Source organism: Kogia breviceps, chromosome 11 (genome assembly GCF_026419965.1).
Source record: "Kogia breviceps isolate mKogBre1 chromosome 11, mKogBre1 haplotype 1, whole genome shotgun sequence".
Lineage (NCBI taxonomy): Eukaryota > Metazoa > Chordata > Mammalia > Artiodactyla > Physeteridae > Kogia > Kogia breviceps.
Genome location: NC_081320.1, coordinates 68,036,687 through 68,056,434, shown reverse-complemented (window position 1 = coordinate 68,056,434; position 19,748 = coordinate 68,036,687). Strand labels below are relative to the sequence as shown.

Sequence of the window (19,748 nt, the reverse complement as noted above, 5' to 3'; positions counted from 1 at the left end):
CTGCTAGATGGCCTACCATTTCTTTTAAGCAAAAGTTCTAAGTTTCTAATAGCCATAAACCCCCATCAATCTTAAAGAGATAAATTGGTTGTTCATTTATTCATGTTTTAGTTTCCATTTAAAAATTAGAATCTATGTTCTCTTAAAAGAAAAGAGAAAAAGACTAACAATTTTTTTAAAACTTAAAAAAATGCTGTTTGTTGTAGAGGTTAAAAATATGAACTTGGGAGTCATACTGCCTGGGCAACCATTTACTAGATATGTGGTCTCAGACAAGTCACTTAATCTCACTGAAGCCTCCGTCTCCTGGTAAAATGGACAAAACAATACCTTCTTCATAGGGTTGTTGTGAGGATTAGTAGCCCGAGTACTGTGAAATGCTTAGCACAGGGTCTGACACAAAGTTCAATAAAGCCTGGTTCTTATAATTACTGTTATCATTATCTTCCACAGCAGGACAAATGTTTCTGGATATCCTCTAATGCAATAAAACATAAACGCATTTTTTATTTAAAAGAAGAAAGGAAAAACTTTCTTCCATTCGAATGGTCTCTTTTTCCCTCTAAATCAGAGTGCTCAGAGGAACCTGTAGAAAACATGGCCTAGTCCCCATCCTTTGTGGCTAGTATATTAAGATGAAAAGTAATAAATATGATCTGTATTTAAAATTTTTATACTTTTCAGAATGCTCCAAATACATTTTATTACGTATTTTCTTAAAAATCATTACCTTTTATGTTTGTACTGTATCTGCTTACATATTAGGTTGACAGAGTACTTTGGAAATATTCTTTTTTTAAAATTCATTTTCATATTCTTTTCCATTATGGTTTATTATGGGATATTGAATATAGTTCCCTGTGCTGTACAATAGGACTTTGTTGTTTATCCATTCTGTATATAATAGTTTGCCTCTGCTAGTCCCAAACTCCCAATCCAACCTTTCCTCACCACCCCCAACTTGGCAACCACAAAAATATTCTTTATTGTTTTGAAAAAGATATGAGGAATTTAAGGTAAATTACTCATTCAGAGTACAGAAGCAAAGACCATGGATCTTGTAGTTTCTTACTTTCACCACTAGATAAGGCCCCATACTTACTTCTGGTTAGTTAGCTGAGGGAAATCCCTATTTTCTTTAGGAACAGATCACATTTGATGATCCATCAGGGCCAGTCTGGTCTTACGGATACAAATTTAGGTGAAGTCAGGTCAACCCAGGCCACAGCAGGTGGTTCAAAAGACCCTAGAAGGTCAGGGACTAGGGAAAGGATTTGAGACTCCTTCATCTCAGCTTTCAGTCAGCTAGAGGGTTCAGAGGTTGGGGTTATAAGAGCACTCTGGACCACCAGGGGAACCATAAAGCTTTTCTAGCTTCCCACACCAAGAAGAAAGCAGTGAGTTATCCAAGACCCACCTTTCAGTTTCACTTCCACTCTTACCCTACAGCCCAGACTTGGGTACTGCTTTACAAGGTTCAATGATACTCAGCAGTCTTTTTTATTAAACACTATAGTTTATCCTTTATAATTCAGTCAAGAATACTAGTTCAATAGTATGAGCAATCTAATCAAGTTAACAGAAACAAACAAACAAAACATTGGTAAGTAGGACCAGATTCAGTGGAGAACCAAGAGGATGTTAGGAGACTTAGAATTATGATGTACGAGGAACAGTATAAAATTATATTCTGGCATCGGGATTGTGATAACACTCTTTTAAATATTCGAAGGACTGATCCATGGAAAAGGGATTAAATATATTCTTTGCTTTCTTAGAGTCAATAACAAGGAATCAATAGAGCTTAGTTCAAATTAATAAAGAAATTTCTAATACTACCATTATCTGAAAATGGAATGAGTTGCTTTTGGAGATTATGAGTTCCCAGGCATTGAGTTCATAAGGAAAAGCTCTACAGCTATTTCTGGAGGATGTTTTCAAGGCAGTTGATGCAGTAGATGGGGGTGGGGGTGGGGTTGAGTTAGAAAACTTCCCACATCCTATGAAAGACATTTGTGACGAGGTTTTTTTTCCTCACGATCTAGGGAACATTATATATAATATAATAATGATGGTGATGAAAACTTGTGTTTTTAAAATTCAGCTAAAGTTTTCATATTAGAAAATTGTCTCAAAAGAAGCCTAAAATTTTTCAATTTTTAAAAATAAATGTACCAAATCTTATATATTCACATGAGTGTTCTCCTTTGAATGTTCTCCCTGGAGCCTGTTCTTAATCCAGGATGAATATTATCCTGAAAATTGATCTCTGTACATTATAATTACATCTCATTTTGGTTCAAGATTGTTTTTCCCACTTTCATACATCTTGGTCATTCTTATTTGGCTGGGTGACTTCGGTATTTCCAAAAATCAAATTAGTCTTAAAAGATTTGAAGGGTAACCATATGTCCTAGTTTCACCTGATTTCTCAGATTAATGATTAATAGTACCCACCCTGTTTCGTTCTCTAAAATGTTCTGGTGATGATCACTCTAGTTATAGACCACCACTGAGAATATTCAGTAGCTTATTTTGCAGGTTCCAAAGGCAATTCAGAAGAGAAGTTAAAAAATCGTTTTAGTGAGTATCAGTATCTGTTGGACTAATCTGCAACTCCCACATTAACTGCTTTGAAGACAGTCATATGCCCTTAGATGAAAAAGTTATTTATGATGCATACCTCCTATTTTTTAACCAACCAGATTGCATTTTGGCAATGACTACGATCCATTTGTGGATCAGTGCATAAAAACAAGTCCATTCAATATCATGCACTCATGAAGTTTGAAGAGTAAGTTAAAACAGATTTACTGAGATTTTTCTTTCCCTTTATTCAAAGGTTTTGTTTTGCTTACTGAAACACAAGTATTGTTGGACAAATAGATAGTAATTCTCTCTGCAATCTGTACTTGTTCAAAACCATATTTATTTTACCTGTTTCTGTGATTTGAAAGCAGAGCATGTAATTTATTCTCCTGATTTTTTTTCTTTGTAGTTTACCAGTAAATCAGAAGCTCTATTACTAAAAATACGTGGAGTTATTAACCAGTTGGCATTTGGCATTGACAAAAGGTACTGTTAAAATATTTTTTAAATATCTTTTTTGTTGTTGTTGTTATTGTCTCATCTGATTATTGTTCTCACAAGTCTTTTGTTTCTTGACCAGGAAAGTGCCTCAGATGACTGTTCTTAGAGATAATTCCATATTGTCTCCTGCTTCTTATATTGTTTAAATATTTATCAAATTTTACAACTAAAATGTTATATAATACATAGTTTGAGACTAGACTAAAACAATGATACTATTATACTTGTTTCCCTGATTTCTTTTATTTCTTTTCCCTCATTTCAGTAGCTTTCCCGCTATTATCACTTTTTTATATTGATTAGAAGTGGAATCAATCATTTTAGTGTGTATTTTTCTTAACCTTGCTACTTTCCTTGGTGTTGATTTGAAGTAATTTGGGTCTGTCATTTTTTTTCTCCTATAATACATTTACTAGTGCTCTACTTTAATTTTTGGAATCATATTAATATTCATTCATTCATTTGAGGAATGCTCTCACCAGTGGCTAGATATAAACTTGGCTCTTGTATTTACAGTAGAGAGTGGCAGGATATTTGATTGCTAAACTAAATTGGATTCTTTTTTCTTCTTATCCATGTAGCAAATCAACATGTATGGATCAGAATAAACCACTGTTTGTCACAGCAGGATTGGATTCATTAAGTCAAATAGGTTGGTGAACTTATTAAGATTGTTCAGTGGCTTTTTAATTGCTTATTGATTTAGTCCTACTCCTTGTTCACTTCATCTCCAACATCTCCTAACTCTAACCATCATTTCCGGTTTCATTATTGTTGCTGTTATTCTTGTTTTTATTTGTATACACAGTATTGATGCAAAATGCATCACATTGACATATTTGTGATGGAAGGGATGTTGTCACATAAGAGACTGATTTCTAATCTATATTCCACTAAAAATTTTGCATGTATTTTCTTTCCCTCACTGATTTCCAGATACTTTTAAATTTTAGCTCCTGTGTTTAGAAGAAAACCAGAAGCATAGAGTGGTCAGGAAATTCAAAGCTATATATTATGGGCAATGATGAAAAATCTGAGATTCAAGTGTTGGAATAAATCAAAAAGAACACAGTTGTACTAACTAGGTATGCCTTAATTTTTCATTATGAAAAATTGCCTCTCATCCAATGGGATGTGTTTCCTAAACTTACAGATGTCCTAGACTCATGAAGCAAAAGAAATTTCAAGAGTTTATATAGTCAAGCTCCTTATCTTCTCACAGAATCTATTTTCATTGTGGAGATTTTCAGGCCTAGCAACTCTGTATGCTGGGGTTGGCATAGTTTGGTTTTAACACTCTAATGGACAATAATTTTCTTTTTTATTTCCCATCCCCCGTTACTCTTACAAGCTAAAGTTGACTTGACTTCAAATGTAGAGATCTTTGTCATGAGATTGTAGATTGAATTGGAATGAAAAGAATAGAGGTATTAATGAGTGATTATAAAGACTGATTTTTATAATAATTATTATTACCAACTTAATTTCATTAGCAGTGAGAATCACTGTGTGTAATGATAGATAATGCTGATGGAAGAAATCTTTTGCCCATGTAAGTAGTTGGAGGTCAGGAAAGGGTTGAAAAATACTGAATTTTAAAAATCATGGGGACTTCCCTGGTGGTGCAGTGGTTAAGAATCCGCCTGCCAGTGCAGGGGACACAGGTTCGAGCCCTGGTCTGGGAAGATCCCACATGCCGCGGAGCAACTAAGCCCGTACGCCACAACTACTGAGCCTGCGCTCTAGAGCCCATGAGCCACAACTGCTCAGTCCATGCACCACAACTACTGAACCCTGTATGCCTTGAGCCCATGCTCCACAACAAGAGAAGCTACGGCAATGAGAAGCCCGTTCATCACAAGGAAGAGTAGCCCCTACTCACCACAACTAGAGAAAGCCCATGAACAGCAACGAAGACCCAACACAGCCAAAATTTAATTAATTAATTAATTAATTTTTTTAAAAAAATCATGGAGGGACTTCCCTGGTGGCACAGTGGTTAAGACTCCATGCTCCCAATGCAGGGGGCCAGGGTTCGATCCCTGGTCAGGGAACTAGATCCCACATGCATGCAGCAACTAAGAGTTCACATACCAGCACTAAGGAACCCGTGTGCTGCAACTAAGGAGCTGGTGAGCCGCAACTAAGGAGCCCACCTGCCGCAACTAAGACCCAGTGCTATCAAATAAATAAAATAAATTTTTAAAAAATCATGGCGCTTGGACCTCATCAAAATAAAAAATGTTTGCTCTTAAAAGCCCACGTGAAAAGGATAAAAAGACATGCTACAATCTGGGAGAAAATATTTTCAAAGTACATATTTTATAAAGGACTAGTATCTAGAATATATAAATAACAGTAAAAAAAAAAAAAAAAAAAAAAAAAATCCAGGGGGCGGAGCCAAGGCCCGGCCGGAGAGGGAGCCCAAGCGCGGCGGGCGCAGTGGCCGGGGCGGGTGCTTGGGCCGGCGAAGATGGTGAACGTCGGGCTGCAGTTCCAGGCGAGCGCCGGGGACGCGGACCCGCAGAGCCGGCAGCTGCTGCTGCTCGGGCAGCTGCACCACCTGCACCGCGTGCCCTGGAGCCACGTCCGCGGGAAGCTGCTGCCCTGGGTCGCCGAGGAGCTCTGGCAGGCTGCCCTAAGCACGCTCAACCCCAGCCCCACGGACAGCTGTCCTCTCTACCGGAACTATGCCACCGTGGCTGCCCTTCCCTACAGGGTGAGCCGGCACAATAGCCCCTCGGCCGCGCATTTCGTCACCCGGCTCACGCGGACCTGCCTGCCGCCGGAATCCATCCGTGCATTCTGATGGTCTGTGAGCGGTCGGACGCCTTCGCCTCGGCCTGTGCCCTGGCCCGCACTTTCCCACTCTCCACCCAAAGCTCAGGGGCATCACGGCGCCTGGAGAAGAAGACCGTCCCAGTGGAGTTTTTCCTGGTGGGACAAGACAACGGGCCAGTGGAAGTGTCCACTTTGCAATGTTTAACAAAAGTGCCACAGAAGGCGTGCGGCTGGCAGCCCGCATTGTGGACACGCCCCGCAATGAGATGAACACAGACACCTTCCTCGAGGAGATTAAGAAAGTTGGAAAAGAACTGGGGATCGTCCCAACCGTTATCCGGGACGAGGAGCTGAAGACGAGAGGATTTGGAGGGATCTGTGGTGTGGGCAAAGCTGCCTTCCACCCCCCAGCCCTAGCCGTCCTCAGCCACACCCCAGACGGAGCCACCCAGACCATCGCGTGGGTGGGCAAGGGCATCGTCTACGACACCGGGGGTCTCAGCATGAAGGGGAAGAGACCACCGTGCCGGGGATGAAGAGAGACTGCGGAGGCGCCGCGGCCTTGTGGGAGGCCTTCAGAGCCGCCGTCAAGCAGGGTTTCAAAGACACCCTCCACGCCGTGTTCTGCTTAGCTGAGAACTTGGTGGGACCCAGCACCACGAGGCCGGACGACATCCACCTGCTGTACTCAGGAAAGACTGTGGAAATCAACAACATGGATGCCGAGGGCAGGCTGGTGCTGGCAGATGGCGTGTCCTTCGCGTGCAAGGACCTGGGCGCCGACATCATCCTGGACATCGCCACGCTGATCGGAGCTCAGGGCATCGCCACGGGCAAGTATCGCGCTGCAGTGCTCACCAACAGCGCCGAGTGGGAGGCGGCCTGCATGAAGGCCGGGCAGCAGTGCGGGGACCTGGTGCACCCGCTTGTCTACTGCCCGGAGCTGCACTTCAGCGAGTTCACCTCGGCCGTGGCCGACATTAAGAACTCAGTGGCGGACCGGGACAACGGCCCCAGCTCCTGCGCCGGCCTTTTCATCGCCTCGCACATCAGCTTCGACTGGCCTGGGGTCTGGGTCCACCTGGACATTGCTGTGCCCGTGCACGCCGGTGAGCGGGCCACAGGCTTCGGTATGGCCCTCCTGCTGGCACTCTTCGGCCAGGCCTCTGAGGACCCTCTGCTGAACCTGGTGTCCCCACTAGGCTGTGAGGTGGACGCCCAGGAGCGGGACGCGGAGAGGGACTCCAAGAAGCGCAGGCTCGTGTGACACAGCTGCCCCACCTGGCAACGCTGGGCTCTTTACCTCACTTTGCACTGATTAATTGTAAGCAATTGGAAGATTATACCTTAAGATGAAGAAAAAAAAATCCAATTAGAAAATATGCAAAAGAGGACTTCCCCAGTGGGGAAGACTCCACGCTCCCAATGCAGGTGGCCCAGGTTCAATCCCTGGTCAGGGAACTAGATCCCGCATGCATGCCACAACTAAGAGTTCACATGCCACAAGTAAGAAGTCCACATGGGGCTTCCCTGGTGGCACAGTGGTTAAGAATCCTCCTGCCAGTGCCAGGGATATGGGTTTGAGCCCTGGTCTGGGAAGATTCCACACGCTGCGGAGCAACTAAGGCCATGCACCACAACTACTGAGCCTGCACTCTAGAGTCCGTAAGCCACAACTACTGAGCCCACATGCCTAGAGCCCGTGCTCTGCGACAAGAGAAGCCACCACAATAAGAAGCCCACACACCACAACAAAGAGTAGCCCCCACTTGCTGTAACTAGAGAAAGCCCATATGCAGCAATGAAGACCCAATGCAGCCAAAAAAAAAAAAAGGTCCACATGCTGCAACTAAGAAGTCTGTCTGCTGCAACTAAAGATTCCACGTGCCACAATTAAGACTTGGTGCAGCCTAGATAGATAGATAGATAGATAGAAAATATGCAAAAGACATGGCCAGATATTTCACTAAAAAGGATATACAAATGGCAAATAAGCACATGAAAAGATGTTTAATATCATTAATTATTAAGGAAATACAAATGAGATATCACCACATACTTATTAGAATAGGTAAAATAAAATATAGTGATAACACCAGATGCTTGTGAGGGGATGTGGGGAAACTGGATTGTACATTGTACATTGCTGGTGGGGATGTAAAATGGTACAGCCACTCTTGAAAACAGTTTGATGGTTTCTTATAAAACTAAACTCAGCTACCAAATGACCTAGAAATTGCAGTGTTGGGCATTTATCTGAGAGAAATGAAAACTTATGTTCACATAAAAATCTGTACACAAATGTTCATGACAGCTTTATTTGTAATAGCCCAAAAGTGGAAACAACCCAGATATCATTCAACAGGTAAGTGGATAAACTGTGGTATATCCCTACCATGGAACATTACTCAGCAATAAAAAAAGAACAAACTATTGATACATACAGCAACTTGGGTGAATCTCCAGGGGATTATACTAAATTTTAAAAGCCAATGAGAAAAGGTTACGTACAATATAATTATATTTATATAAAATTTAGGAATGAAAAAATTTTAGAAATGGAGGAAAGATTAATGGTTGTCAGAGGTTAGGGACAGAACTGTAGGTAGGGAGGTAGGGGGAGGAATCGAGAAGGAGGTAGTTGTGGTTATAAAAGGGCAACACAAGGGATCCTTCTAGAATGGAACTGTTCAGTATCTTGACTGTGGTAGTGGATACATGAACCTACAAAGGTGATAAAATTCTGTACAACTTAATACACACACATACACACACACACACACACACACACACACAAATAAGGACAAGGGAGAGACTTGGGAAATCTAAATAAGATCAGTGGATTATATCAGTGTCTTCCCCACCAAAGTAGTAAGGAGGCCCTGAAAGATCAAGAGTGAGACAGTCTTAGTGAACAATGTAGATGCTAGAATAGAAAGAATGACAAATCTCAGACTGTGGGTTGAAAATTGCCAAGAAGTGGCAGCATATTTTCAAATTTTTCATATTAACTTAATTTTAAATTAACTTAAATTATACAAGCAATACATAAAGGCATTCTCCTTATAAAATCTTGAAATAGTACATATTAGGATCAAGTTTAATATTGCAGACCATTTTCTATATATGTGAATGTGGTATAGAAAAAACTATTTTTTGTTTTTTAATGTAATTTTTATTTTACATTGGACTATAGTTGATTTACAATGTTGTTAGTTTCAGGTATACAGCAAAGTGATTCAGTTATATATATACATATATCCATTCTTTTTTTGGATTCTTTTCCCATATAGGTTATTACAGAATATTGAGTAGAGTTCCCTGTGCTATACAGTATAGGTCCTTGTTGATTGTCTATTTTATATATAGTAGTATGTATATGTTAATCTCAAACTCCTAATTTATCCCTCCCCCACCTTACCCCTTTGGTAATCATAAGTTTGTTTTCAAAGTCTGAGTCTATTTCTGTGTTGTAAATAAGTTCATTTGCCTCATTTTTTTAGATTCCACATATGATATCATATGATATTTGTCTTTCTTTGACTTACTTCACTTAGTATGATAATCTCTAGGTCCATCCACATTGCTGCAAATGGCATTATTTCACTCTTTTTTATGGCTGAGTAATATTCCATTGTATATATGTACCATATATATATTTTTAAATTGGAGTATAATTGCTTTACCATGTTGTTAGTTTCTGCTGTAGAACAAAGTGAATCAGCTATATGTATACATATATCCCCTCCCTCTTGAGCCTCCCTCCCACCTGCCCCCATCCCATGTGATGACCCCATGCTCTAGGTCATCACAGAGCATCAAGCTGAGCTCCCTGTGCTATACAGCAGCTTCCCACTAGCTATCTATTTTACACATGGTAGTGTGTATATATCCGTGCTACTCTCTCAATTCATCCCACACTCCCCTTTCCCCACTGCATCCACAAGTCCATTCTCTACGTCTGCATCTCTTTTCCTGCCCTGCAAATAGGTTCATCAGTACCATTAGAAAAAACTATTTGTTTTAATATAATTGTATCATTCTATATCATTTTGAAGTTTTCCTTTTTTACTTGGTACACCTTAGTGATTTTTCCATATTAATGCTATATATAAGTCTATTTGATACTTTGACTGCTGGATAGTGTTATAGAGCATGGCTGTGCATAGTAATTTAGTTCACTATACCTCTATTGATGGACATTTCGGTTGTGGCCCATTTTTCACTAATACAAGTGATGCAGCCATGTGAAATCCTTAATGCATGTATGCAGGTATTTCTAGGGTAAACACCCAAAACTGGAATTGCTGGTTAATAGAGTTTGACCTTTTTTAGTATTTTCATAGTATTCACTAGTGCCTTATTACCCTCTGATTTAGCTGTCCCAATTTGCATTCTACTCATTAGCACATAAGAATAACTGTTTCCTTACACATTCATGAACACATGAGAATATCAAACTTTATATTTTTGCCGAGCAGCAGTTTAAGTGTGGGGAAAGAGAATTATAGTTTACTCATTATTCTATCTCCTCTTCCTCTGGTACTAGAATCTGCCCCAGTGGCCTTGCTACACTGGGTTGTGGTGAATTTTAATAGTGACTATAGGAGGGGAGAAATGAGTGATCTATGATTTACATTTTTATAAGTATCATCTGTTTTACTGATAGAGTTTGTAATGTTTTAGTCAATGCAGTCATTTGGAATAAAACTTCCAATTTTAGGATCTCCTCCTGTTCCTGACAATGACATTGGAAAGCTTCATGCCCATTCACCAATGGAATTGTGGAAAAAAGTGTATGAAAAGCTCTTTCCACCAAAGGTACGTATTTCTAATTCTTTTAAAGCAAGAATTTTCAGCACTATTCAACAGTTATTGGGAAATGTTTCAGCAGGCCTATTATAGTAACTTTGTTTTCTACTCACATGCTCAAAAATAAATTAAACATTTGCTAAAAATCTACTGTATATGAGGCACTGTGGGCTTAAAAGATGCGTAAGACACAGTTCTCACTCTGCGTCCAAACAGAGCTCTCTGGTTGTTAGAGAAGGGAGAGGCAACATCTGAAAGATGAGGGAGAGAGGACCTGGGGGAATTTGAACTGACCCTCAGCAGCGATGGCCAGCTGAGGAACAAGAACTTGGCTTGCGGGGTACATGATACCCCGCATTGAAGGTTTTGGGCTATGGGCATGAAATGATTTGAAGAATTGTGATTTCAGAGTATCAACATATTAAAAGATGTCAAGGACCCTGCAAGAGACCCTCAGTATGCTGAAAGCGAAGTTGATGAAATGAGAATTCAGAAGGATCAGGTATTATCCTAAACATTTATTTTATTTCATCTTGAGTTTTATCACAGAAATATCCTTAGAATTACATAAATTTTTCTCAATTTATTTACTTAATTTTTGACTTTTAAAATTATTTAAATAGTACATCTTCACTATATGTTAAAAAATTCTGATATGCATGAAGAAGGAACTAAAAATCACCTATCGTTCTACCACCCAGAGATGATTTAGTGTTCACATATCCTTTTTGGACTTTCCAGATTATATTGAAGATGGGTAGTGATTCTTACCTCACTGTTGGGGAGACACTTCCATAATATTCTCTTGTTTGTGGAACTATTTAAAAGGTTTTGTTTTTTATTAGGACATTTAGATGTATCTATACTTGTATCAGAAAAATTAAGGACTGAAAGCACACAAACACAGTTGACCAAACCCAGAGTCTCTCAGGAAAGTGATTAAAAGTGGAGACTGCTTTCCATATATGCCAGATAGCACCATTTGTGATACACAGTCTAATGTAAGAATGCAAAAGTTGGTAAATTCATCATGATCCAATATTTAGATTTTCCCAGATCTCCTTTTAGTTTGATAAAATGAGACACTGTACAGAACATGCCCTTACTGTAAGCACAGTAAATTGAATGCCCTGACCACCTCTCAGGTGGGATTTATAGTGCTGTGTAACTTGGGCAGTCACATTGTTGCAAGGATAACCTGAAGACAACCACCCACTGCAAGCGGGACCAGCGTCTTTTTCTCAGCACTAGCCTTTCACCTTCAGGGGCTCTAGAATAAGTAAGCAAAACATTTAAGTACAGAAGACTTTTGAAAAATATGTCATGAATATTTAGAGGGTGTTGTAGCTGTAGCAAAGTAAGAGGCATGTTGTAGGGACACTAAAGTGACCTCATGTAATCCTTATTATGTGTGCAGGTTGGCTATAGAGATTAGTTGGAAGTCATCTCTGAATTAATATTTATCTAGGAGTTAATGACTAACTGCCATTGTTGATAAGAGTACCTGTTTATATTATATAGTGATCCCTTTTTTTTACACACACACACACACACACACACACACACACACACACATACACACACACACATTATTATTAAAGCACTAGAGTATTTCTAGGCATCATGAGTTTTCACATTCAAATACATCTTCCCTAACTGACCTTAAAACCATATGAATTTTGAGTGGAACTGGAAAGCAGCCCCACAATATCTTTCTTTATTCAACCCTTGTACCTCACTAATTCTTCTAAATTCTCTTGACTGAGAGATTTTTTTTTTAACTCACCTGAAAAGTTATAATATCCTAATTTTGCCTCTTTCATAGTATTTTATTCATGGTATTTTAGTAGATGAATTGATTTTAGTTTGCACATGTAGTACCTTAACATAATTTCATGCTTCTGCTGTAAAAGTCATGCTAATGATTACCAGTTGATGCTCAATTATTTTATTGATGTCCATTTCCAAATTTTGACATTCTAATATCCAAAATTTTAAATTTATATATTCTCTCAGTTTGCTGTCTGTAGAAGAGAGAAACTACTAGCACAGAATCTCAAAGCAAATGCCCTTACCATTAGCATTGGTAAAAATAATTCAATTAAAGTTTGTGATAACTGATTACTGTTTATTCTTTATGAGTTAACAATCTTTGAAACCATAAGTTACTTGTAAGATAACTGGTGAACTGAGCTAACTTCACTAGAAGAAATAAACGAAGCTATAAAGACTACTTCAGAGTTAATACTATAAAAAAATCCTTCTGAAGTCTTTATACGGTTTTGAAACTTTCAACATTTAAATTTTAATAACTTAGAGTATAGGTATGAAAGAGAATCTGCAATTTTTTTTCTGAAAATGAGAATGCAATTTTCTTTTCCTAGCAAAAATGAACTTCAGTTACATTAGCCAAAGGGCAGTGATTGCCTTATCTTGCAGAGTAACCACTTTTTGCTTATCTGAAATAATAATATACTCTGTACACGTAGACATTGAACAACATATAAGAGGCCAGGAGGCAATCCCCTTAGATGATCCCTTTTGCAGGTCAGTTATCTCATGCAGGATATTCACCACCACTAAAAGTTATCTCTGTTTTATGAATTGTGAAAGGAACATATACCATTGTGAAAAAAATCAAGACATAGAAGTATATAACGTAGAAAATGGAAGTGTCCTGCCCTCTCTCCACCTATTTGCCTTTTTCATGTGGCACATAAGACCACTATTGTTTTTGCTGGCTGCCTATGAAGTCAAGTGTGAATGAGCATTGATGTATTTAATCAGCCCTTACTGGGAGATGTCTAAGCCATTTCCAATTGTGTGCCAATATACACAGTTCAGTGAATATCCTTCCATTGCTATTCTTCTGCTCGTCTCTATTATACTTATTGATAAAATTCTAAAGGTACAATCACTGGGTCAAACGATATGTACATTTTAAACATTGATACTCTGCTAACTTCAACCACAATTTGACAAGAGTTGAACAGCAAATATTTAAAAATAAGATCACTTTTATATACTTAAAGTATGTCAAATGCTTAAGTTTGTTAGTTGAAAAACAACTTGTATATACTCTGTAGTGTTTATTTCGTCTGAAATTTTAATAAATTCATCTCCAAGTGCTGCTTTGGTGACACAGAAACTCTGAAGACTGCATTTCTAGAAAATAAATCCTAAGTATAATTATTTATAAAACAGTTGTCAAGAAATTTGGAGAATGATAATGTTATAAACGATACACTGTTATATCCAAAAAAATGCTAAGGTAGTTTTAAGGTGCCTAGCTTTAAAATTTTAAGTTATTTGCAAGTAATACATATTTTTGTTTTAGGAACTGGAACAGTACAAAAGAAGTTCTTCCAAGTCTTGGAAACAAATTGAGCTTGATTCCTGAACCCAATGCAACTATATAGGGTGTTTATTTCTTCTTTTCCAAATACAAGTAAGATTATTTTATTACTTAATATTATAGTAATAAGTGAGGAAAGTCTATATGTGCAATTTGTTAAAGGAAAAGTGGAATTTCTTGTATTAGTGCAACTCTCTGCATACTTTTAAGTCTCTTAAAAGGGAAAAATTTGTATAATTACATGCAATATTTTTAAAAAATAAAAAGAATCTTGCAGAACCTACCTTTAACATGTTTAAGTAGTGTATACTTGGTTCAGCGTCTAAGTTTCTGCTTATGTTTTCAGGAATACGAAAGCAAGAGCATTTAGTAACAGTTGTGAGTATAAGGTTAAGCATTTATATTAGACACATTCCTTCTCTAAGGAGTTCTTAGCTGTGTCTGGTAAGAAAAGTAGAATTGGGGTCACTTTCACAGGTGTCATCATTTTACTCTAATTAATGGTGAGGCACAAGAAGCATCTGAAGTACTTTTTTTAAATGCACATTTCTGAGCAGCAATCAAGATGATGGAGTAGTAGGATGTGAAGCTCACCTTCTTCCACAAATACATCAAAAATACATCTACATGTGGAATGATTCTCACAGAATATCTACTGAACACTGGCAGAAGACCTCAAACTGCTGAAAGGGCAAGAAAATCTCCAGGTAACCAGGTAGGAAAAAAGAAAATGAGAAAGGAATGGAGATGGGACCTGCACCGCTGGGAAGGAGCTATGAAAGAGGAAAGGTTCCTGCACCCTGGAAAGCCCCTTCACTGGTGGGGAGATCTGCTGGGACAGAAGGGGAGCTTCAGAGATTCAGCCGGTTTGTGGCAGCCAGAGCAGAGGGAAAACTGAACAGATGGTATGTACAGTGCTGCTACCCTGCACTCACCAGCCTGAGATGCAGGTCCACCAGTGCGGGTGGGGACTGGGTGCCGGAACTTGGGCTTTGGAGATCAGACCCAGGGACAGGACTGGGGTTGGCTGTGCAGAAACAGCCTGGGGTGGCTGGAATCTAGTGTGACTGCAACTGACAGTGTATGGGGAGGAAGCCTGGGCTGCCTTAGAGGCCAGGCGCCATTGTTTGGGGGTGCACGAGGGAAGGGGTGGGACTGCCATTGTAGCCTTTTTCTCTGTGTGCACTCACAGAGGGCAGGACACCACATGCATGGGCTCCAGGAGCTGCCTGGAGGGAGGCAAGCCACCGCCTCGCTCACAGACTCTAGGAGCAGTCTCCAGCCACCTCCGCTCCTGTCACGTGCTCTGGGGGTGCACCAGAGCCACCACTGCTGCTAAGAACCCCAAGGCCAGACACCAGCCACCGCATCTGCACACCCGTATCAAGGGGATAACAACCAGCACACGCTGAGGAAAGAGTCAACAGGCATCCATGCTAAAAACAGACCTTGCACCAAATATATTAAACTCACACCAGCTACACAGGGACATCCCCACATATAAATAGCTCTCCAAAATCACAGTAGATAATTGTTTCTCCTAAACTCACAGAGTAAGAGAAATATAAGTAAAATGAAGAAGCAGAGGAACAACTCCCAGTTAAAAGACCAAGAGAATTCCCCTGAAAGAACAAATAATGAAACAGACCTCTTTAGTCTAATAGACACCAATTTCAAAAAGGAAATAATGAAAATAAATACTGAAGGAATTAAGAAAGTCTATCAACAGAAATGCAGAGTACTGTGAAAAGGAACTATAAACTATAAAAAGGACCCCAGAAAAATTAGAAAACTCATTTGCAGAGATGAAAGCTGAGCTAAAGGCAATGAATAGCAAAATGAATAATGCAGAAGAATGAATAAGTGATCTGGAAGATAGAATAATGGAAATCACCCAATCAGGACAGCAGACAAAGCCAAATGAAAAAAAAAAAAAATGAAAGCAATATGAGAGACCGATAGGATAATATAAAGCATGCCAATCAATGCATAATAGGGATTCCAGAAGGGGAAGAAAGAGAAAAGGGGATCGAAAATGTATTTGAAGAAATTATGGCTGAAAATTTCCCAAACAAAGAAGGAAACAGATATCCAGGTACAGGAAGCACAGAGGGTCCCAAACAAGATAAACCCAAACAGACCTACACCAAGACATATTATAATAAAAATGGCAAAAGTTAAAGAGAGGATTCTCAAGGCAGCAAGAGAGAAACTAAAGAATTAATTACAAGGGAACCTCCATAAGGCTATTACCATCTGGCCTCTACAGAAACGTTTGCAGGCCAGAAGGGAGTGGCAAGATACATTCAAAGTCCTGAAAGGAAAAACTCTGCAACCTAGGATACTCTACCCAGCAAGATTATTATTTAGAATAGAAGGAGAAATAATTTCTCAGACAAGCAAAAACGAAAAGAATACAGCGATACTAAACCTATCCTAAAGGAAATATTGAAAGGTCTTCTCTAAGTAGAAAAAAAGTAAGAATCTATAGGAAAGAGAAAATTACAATTGGAAAGTAAATCACTTAAGTAAGCCAGTACACAGGTTTACAGAAACATCAAAAAATTTCTGTGAAAGTGATAACCACAATGAACAGCAAAAGGATGGAGATGTAAGAGGACATCAAAATCATAAAATGTGGAGGAGGAGCGTAAGAAAATGTAGGGGTTTTTTCTTTCCTCTAGAATGTGTTTGAGCCTATATGACTACCAGTCTAAGGCAAATAGATATAGGAAGGGGTTAACATACTTGAAAAACAGGGTAACTACAAATCAAAAACATACAACAGATTCACAAAAACCAAAAAGAAGAGAACATAAGTATAATACAAAAGAAAATCATCAAACCACAAAAGGAAAAACAAAAAGGGACAAAGAAGAAATATAAAATTAATGAGAAAATGAGGTTTAAAATGGCAATAAATACATATCTATCAATAATTACCTTAGGGCTTCCCTGGTGGCGCAGTGGTTGAGAGTCCGCCTGCCGATGCGGGGGACACAGGTTCGTGCCCCGGTCCGGGAAGATCCCACATGCCGCGGAGCAGCTGGGCCCGTGAGCCATGGCCGCTGAACCTGCGTGTCCGGAGCCTGTGCTCCGCAATGGGAGAGGCCACAACAGTGAGACACCCGCGTACCACAAAATAAATAAATAAATAAATAAATAATTACCTTAAATGTCAATGGAGTAAATGCTCCAGTCCAAAGACATGCTCCAGTCCAAAGACAGAGTGGCAGATTGGATAAAAAACACAAGCCTAAGATATGTTGCCTACAAGAGACCCACTTTAGGGCAAAGGACACACAAAGACAAAGTGAGGGGATGGAAAAAGATATTTCATGCAAATGGAAATGACGAGAGCAGGGGTCGCAATACTCTGACAAAATAGACTTTAAAACAAAGGCCATAAAGAAAGATAAAGAGGGATACTATACAATGATAAAAGGTTCAATACAAGAGGAGGATTTTACACTCATCAACATATATGCACCTAATATAGGAACACCCAAATACATAAAACAAATACTAACTGACATAAAGGGAAAAATAGACAGGAATACAGTAATAGGAGATTTTAACATGCATTCACATCAATGGACAGATCTTCTAGACAGAGAATAAGGCAACAGAGATCCTAAATGATACAATAGAACATTAGACTTAATTGATGTTTTCAGGACATTACATCCAAAAAACCTAGAATACACCTTCTTTTCAAGTGCACATGGAACATTCTCTAGGACTGACCACATACTAGGCCACAAGACAAGCCTTAACAAATTTAAGAGTACAGAAATTATCTTAAGCATCTTTTCTGACAACAACAGCATAAACGTAGAAAGTATCCACAGACAAAGAAGTGAGAAAAAACGATTACATGGAGATTAAGCAACATGCTTCTAAAAAACAGATGGGTCATCAATGAAATCTAAGAGGAAATTTTAAAAATACCTACCTTGAGACAAATGACAATGAAAACACAACCACACAAAATCTATGGGATGCAGCAAAAGCAGTTCTTAGAGGGAAGTTCAGAGCAATACAGGCCTTCCTCAAAAAAACAAGAAAAATCTCAAACAACCTAACCTACCACTTAAAAAAAATTTAAAAAGAGAACAAACAAAACCTAAAGTCAGCAGAAGGAAAGAAATAATAAAGATCAGAGAAGAAATAAATAAAAGAGATTTTTAAAAATAGAAAAAAACCAATAAAACCAAGAGCTGGTTCTCTGAAAGGATAAACAAGATGGACAAACTTCTGGCCAGGCTCACCAAGAAGAAAAGAGAAAGAACCCAAATAAACAAGATATGAAAAAGGATACATAACAACTGATACTGCAAAAATACAAAAAACCATAAGGTAATACTATGAACAATTATATGCCAACAAATTCAACAACCTAGAAGAAATGGACAAGTTTCTAGAAACATACAGCCCACCAAAATTAAATCAAGAAATAGATAATGTGAACCACTGATCATGAGAAGTGAAATAGAATCTGTAATTTTAAAACTCCCTACAGGGACTTCCCTGGTAGTCCAGTGGTCAAGAATCCACCTTCCAATGCAGGGGATGCAGGGTCGATCCCTGGTCAGGAAACTAGGATCCCACATGCCATGGGGCAACTAAGCCTGTACACTCTAGAGCCCGCGAGCCACACCTAGAGAGCCCACATGCTGCAACTACTGAGCCTGTGTGCTCTGGAACCCGTGCACAACTAGAAAGCCCCACACGCCGCAATGACTGAGCCCACGCACTCTAGCACCACTGCGCCACAACTAGAGAAGCCTGCGTACCACAACAAAGAACCCAAGTGCTGCAATGAAAAATCCCGCATGCCACAACTAAGACCCGAAGCAGCCAAATAAATAAATAAATATAATTTTAAAAATAAATAAAAATTAAAACTCCCTACAAACAGAAGTCCAGGACCAAATGGCTTCACAGGCCAATTCTACCAAACATACAAATAAGAACTTGTACCGATCCTTCTCAAACTCTTCCAAAAAATTGAAGAGGAACACTCCAAAATACATTCTATGAAGCCTCCATCACCTTGATACCAAAACCAGACAAAGACACCACCAAAAAAGAAAATTAAGGCCAATATAGATGCAAAAAATCTCAACAAATATTAGCAAACCGAATCCTACAACGCATAAAAAAAGATCATATACCACGACCAAGTGGGATTCATCCCAAGTTCACAAGGATGGCTCAACATACGCAAATCAATCAACGTGATACACCACATAAATGAAAGACAAAAACTACATGATCATCTCAATGGATGCAGAAAAAACATTTGACAAAATTCAACATCCATTCACAATAAAAACTCTTACCAAAGTGGGTATAGAGGGAACATAATCTCAACATAATAAAAACTATTTATGATAAACACACAGCCAATATAATACTCAATAGTGAAAAGCTGAAAGTCTTCCCACTAAAATCTGGAACAAGACAAGGATGCCCACTCTCACCTCTTCTATTTAACATAGTACTGGAAGTCCTAGCCACAGCAATCAGACAAGAAAAAGAAATAAAAGGTATCCAAATTGGAAGGGAAAAGGTAAAATTGTCATTTTATGCAGATGATATGATACCATATAGAGAAAACCCTAAAGACTCCACACAAAAACTACTAGAACTGATAAATTCAGCATATAGCAGGATACAAGATTAACATACATAAATCAGTTGCATT

At 39.0% G+C, this 19,748-nt stretch overlaps 3 protein-coding genes across 3 annotated transcripts in view; 2 read left to right on the top strand and 1 right to left on the bottom strand.

Moving 5' to 3' along the window:
- Positions 1-14,321, top strand: part of DYNC2LI1 (dynein cytoplasmic 2 light intermediate chain 1) — a 51,437-nt gene extending 37,116 nt beyond the window's left edge. Inside the window, exons 9-13 of the mRNA XM_059079419.2 lie at positions 2,999-3,075; positions 3,672-3,742; positions 10,595-10,692; positions 11,093-11,185; positions 14,021-14,321. Coding sequence (XP_058935402.1) covers positions 2,999-3,075; positions 3,672-3,742; positions 10,595-10,692; positions 11,093-11,185; positions 14,021-14,083 — 402 coding nt within the window. The 3' untranslated portion in view covers positions 14,084-14,321. The remainder of the gene's footprint in view (positions 1-2,998; positions 3,076-3,671; positions 3,743-10,594; positions 10,693-11,092; positions 11,186-14,020) is intronic.
- On the top strand, positions 5,564-7,180 carry LOC131765635 (probable aminopeptidase NPEPL1). Its single transcript, XM_059079413.2, is given in 4 exon segments — positions 5,564-5,876; positions 5,879-6,078; positions 6,081-6,386; positions 6,389-7,180. Coding segments are annotated over 4 exon segments (1,569 nt in total). The 3' UTR covers positions 7,139-7,180.
- The window catches only part of ABCG5 (ATP binding cassette subfamily G member 5), a 64,422-nt gene continuing 51,370 nt past the window's right edge, over positions 6,697-19,748 (bottom strand). Inside the window, exon 14 of the mRNA XM_067007664.1 lies at positions 6,697-7,217. Coding sequence (XP_066863765.1) covers positions 7,190-7,217 — 28 coding nt within the window. The 3' untranslated portion in view covers positions 6,697-7,189. The remainder of the gene's footprint in view (positions 7,218-19,748) is intronic.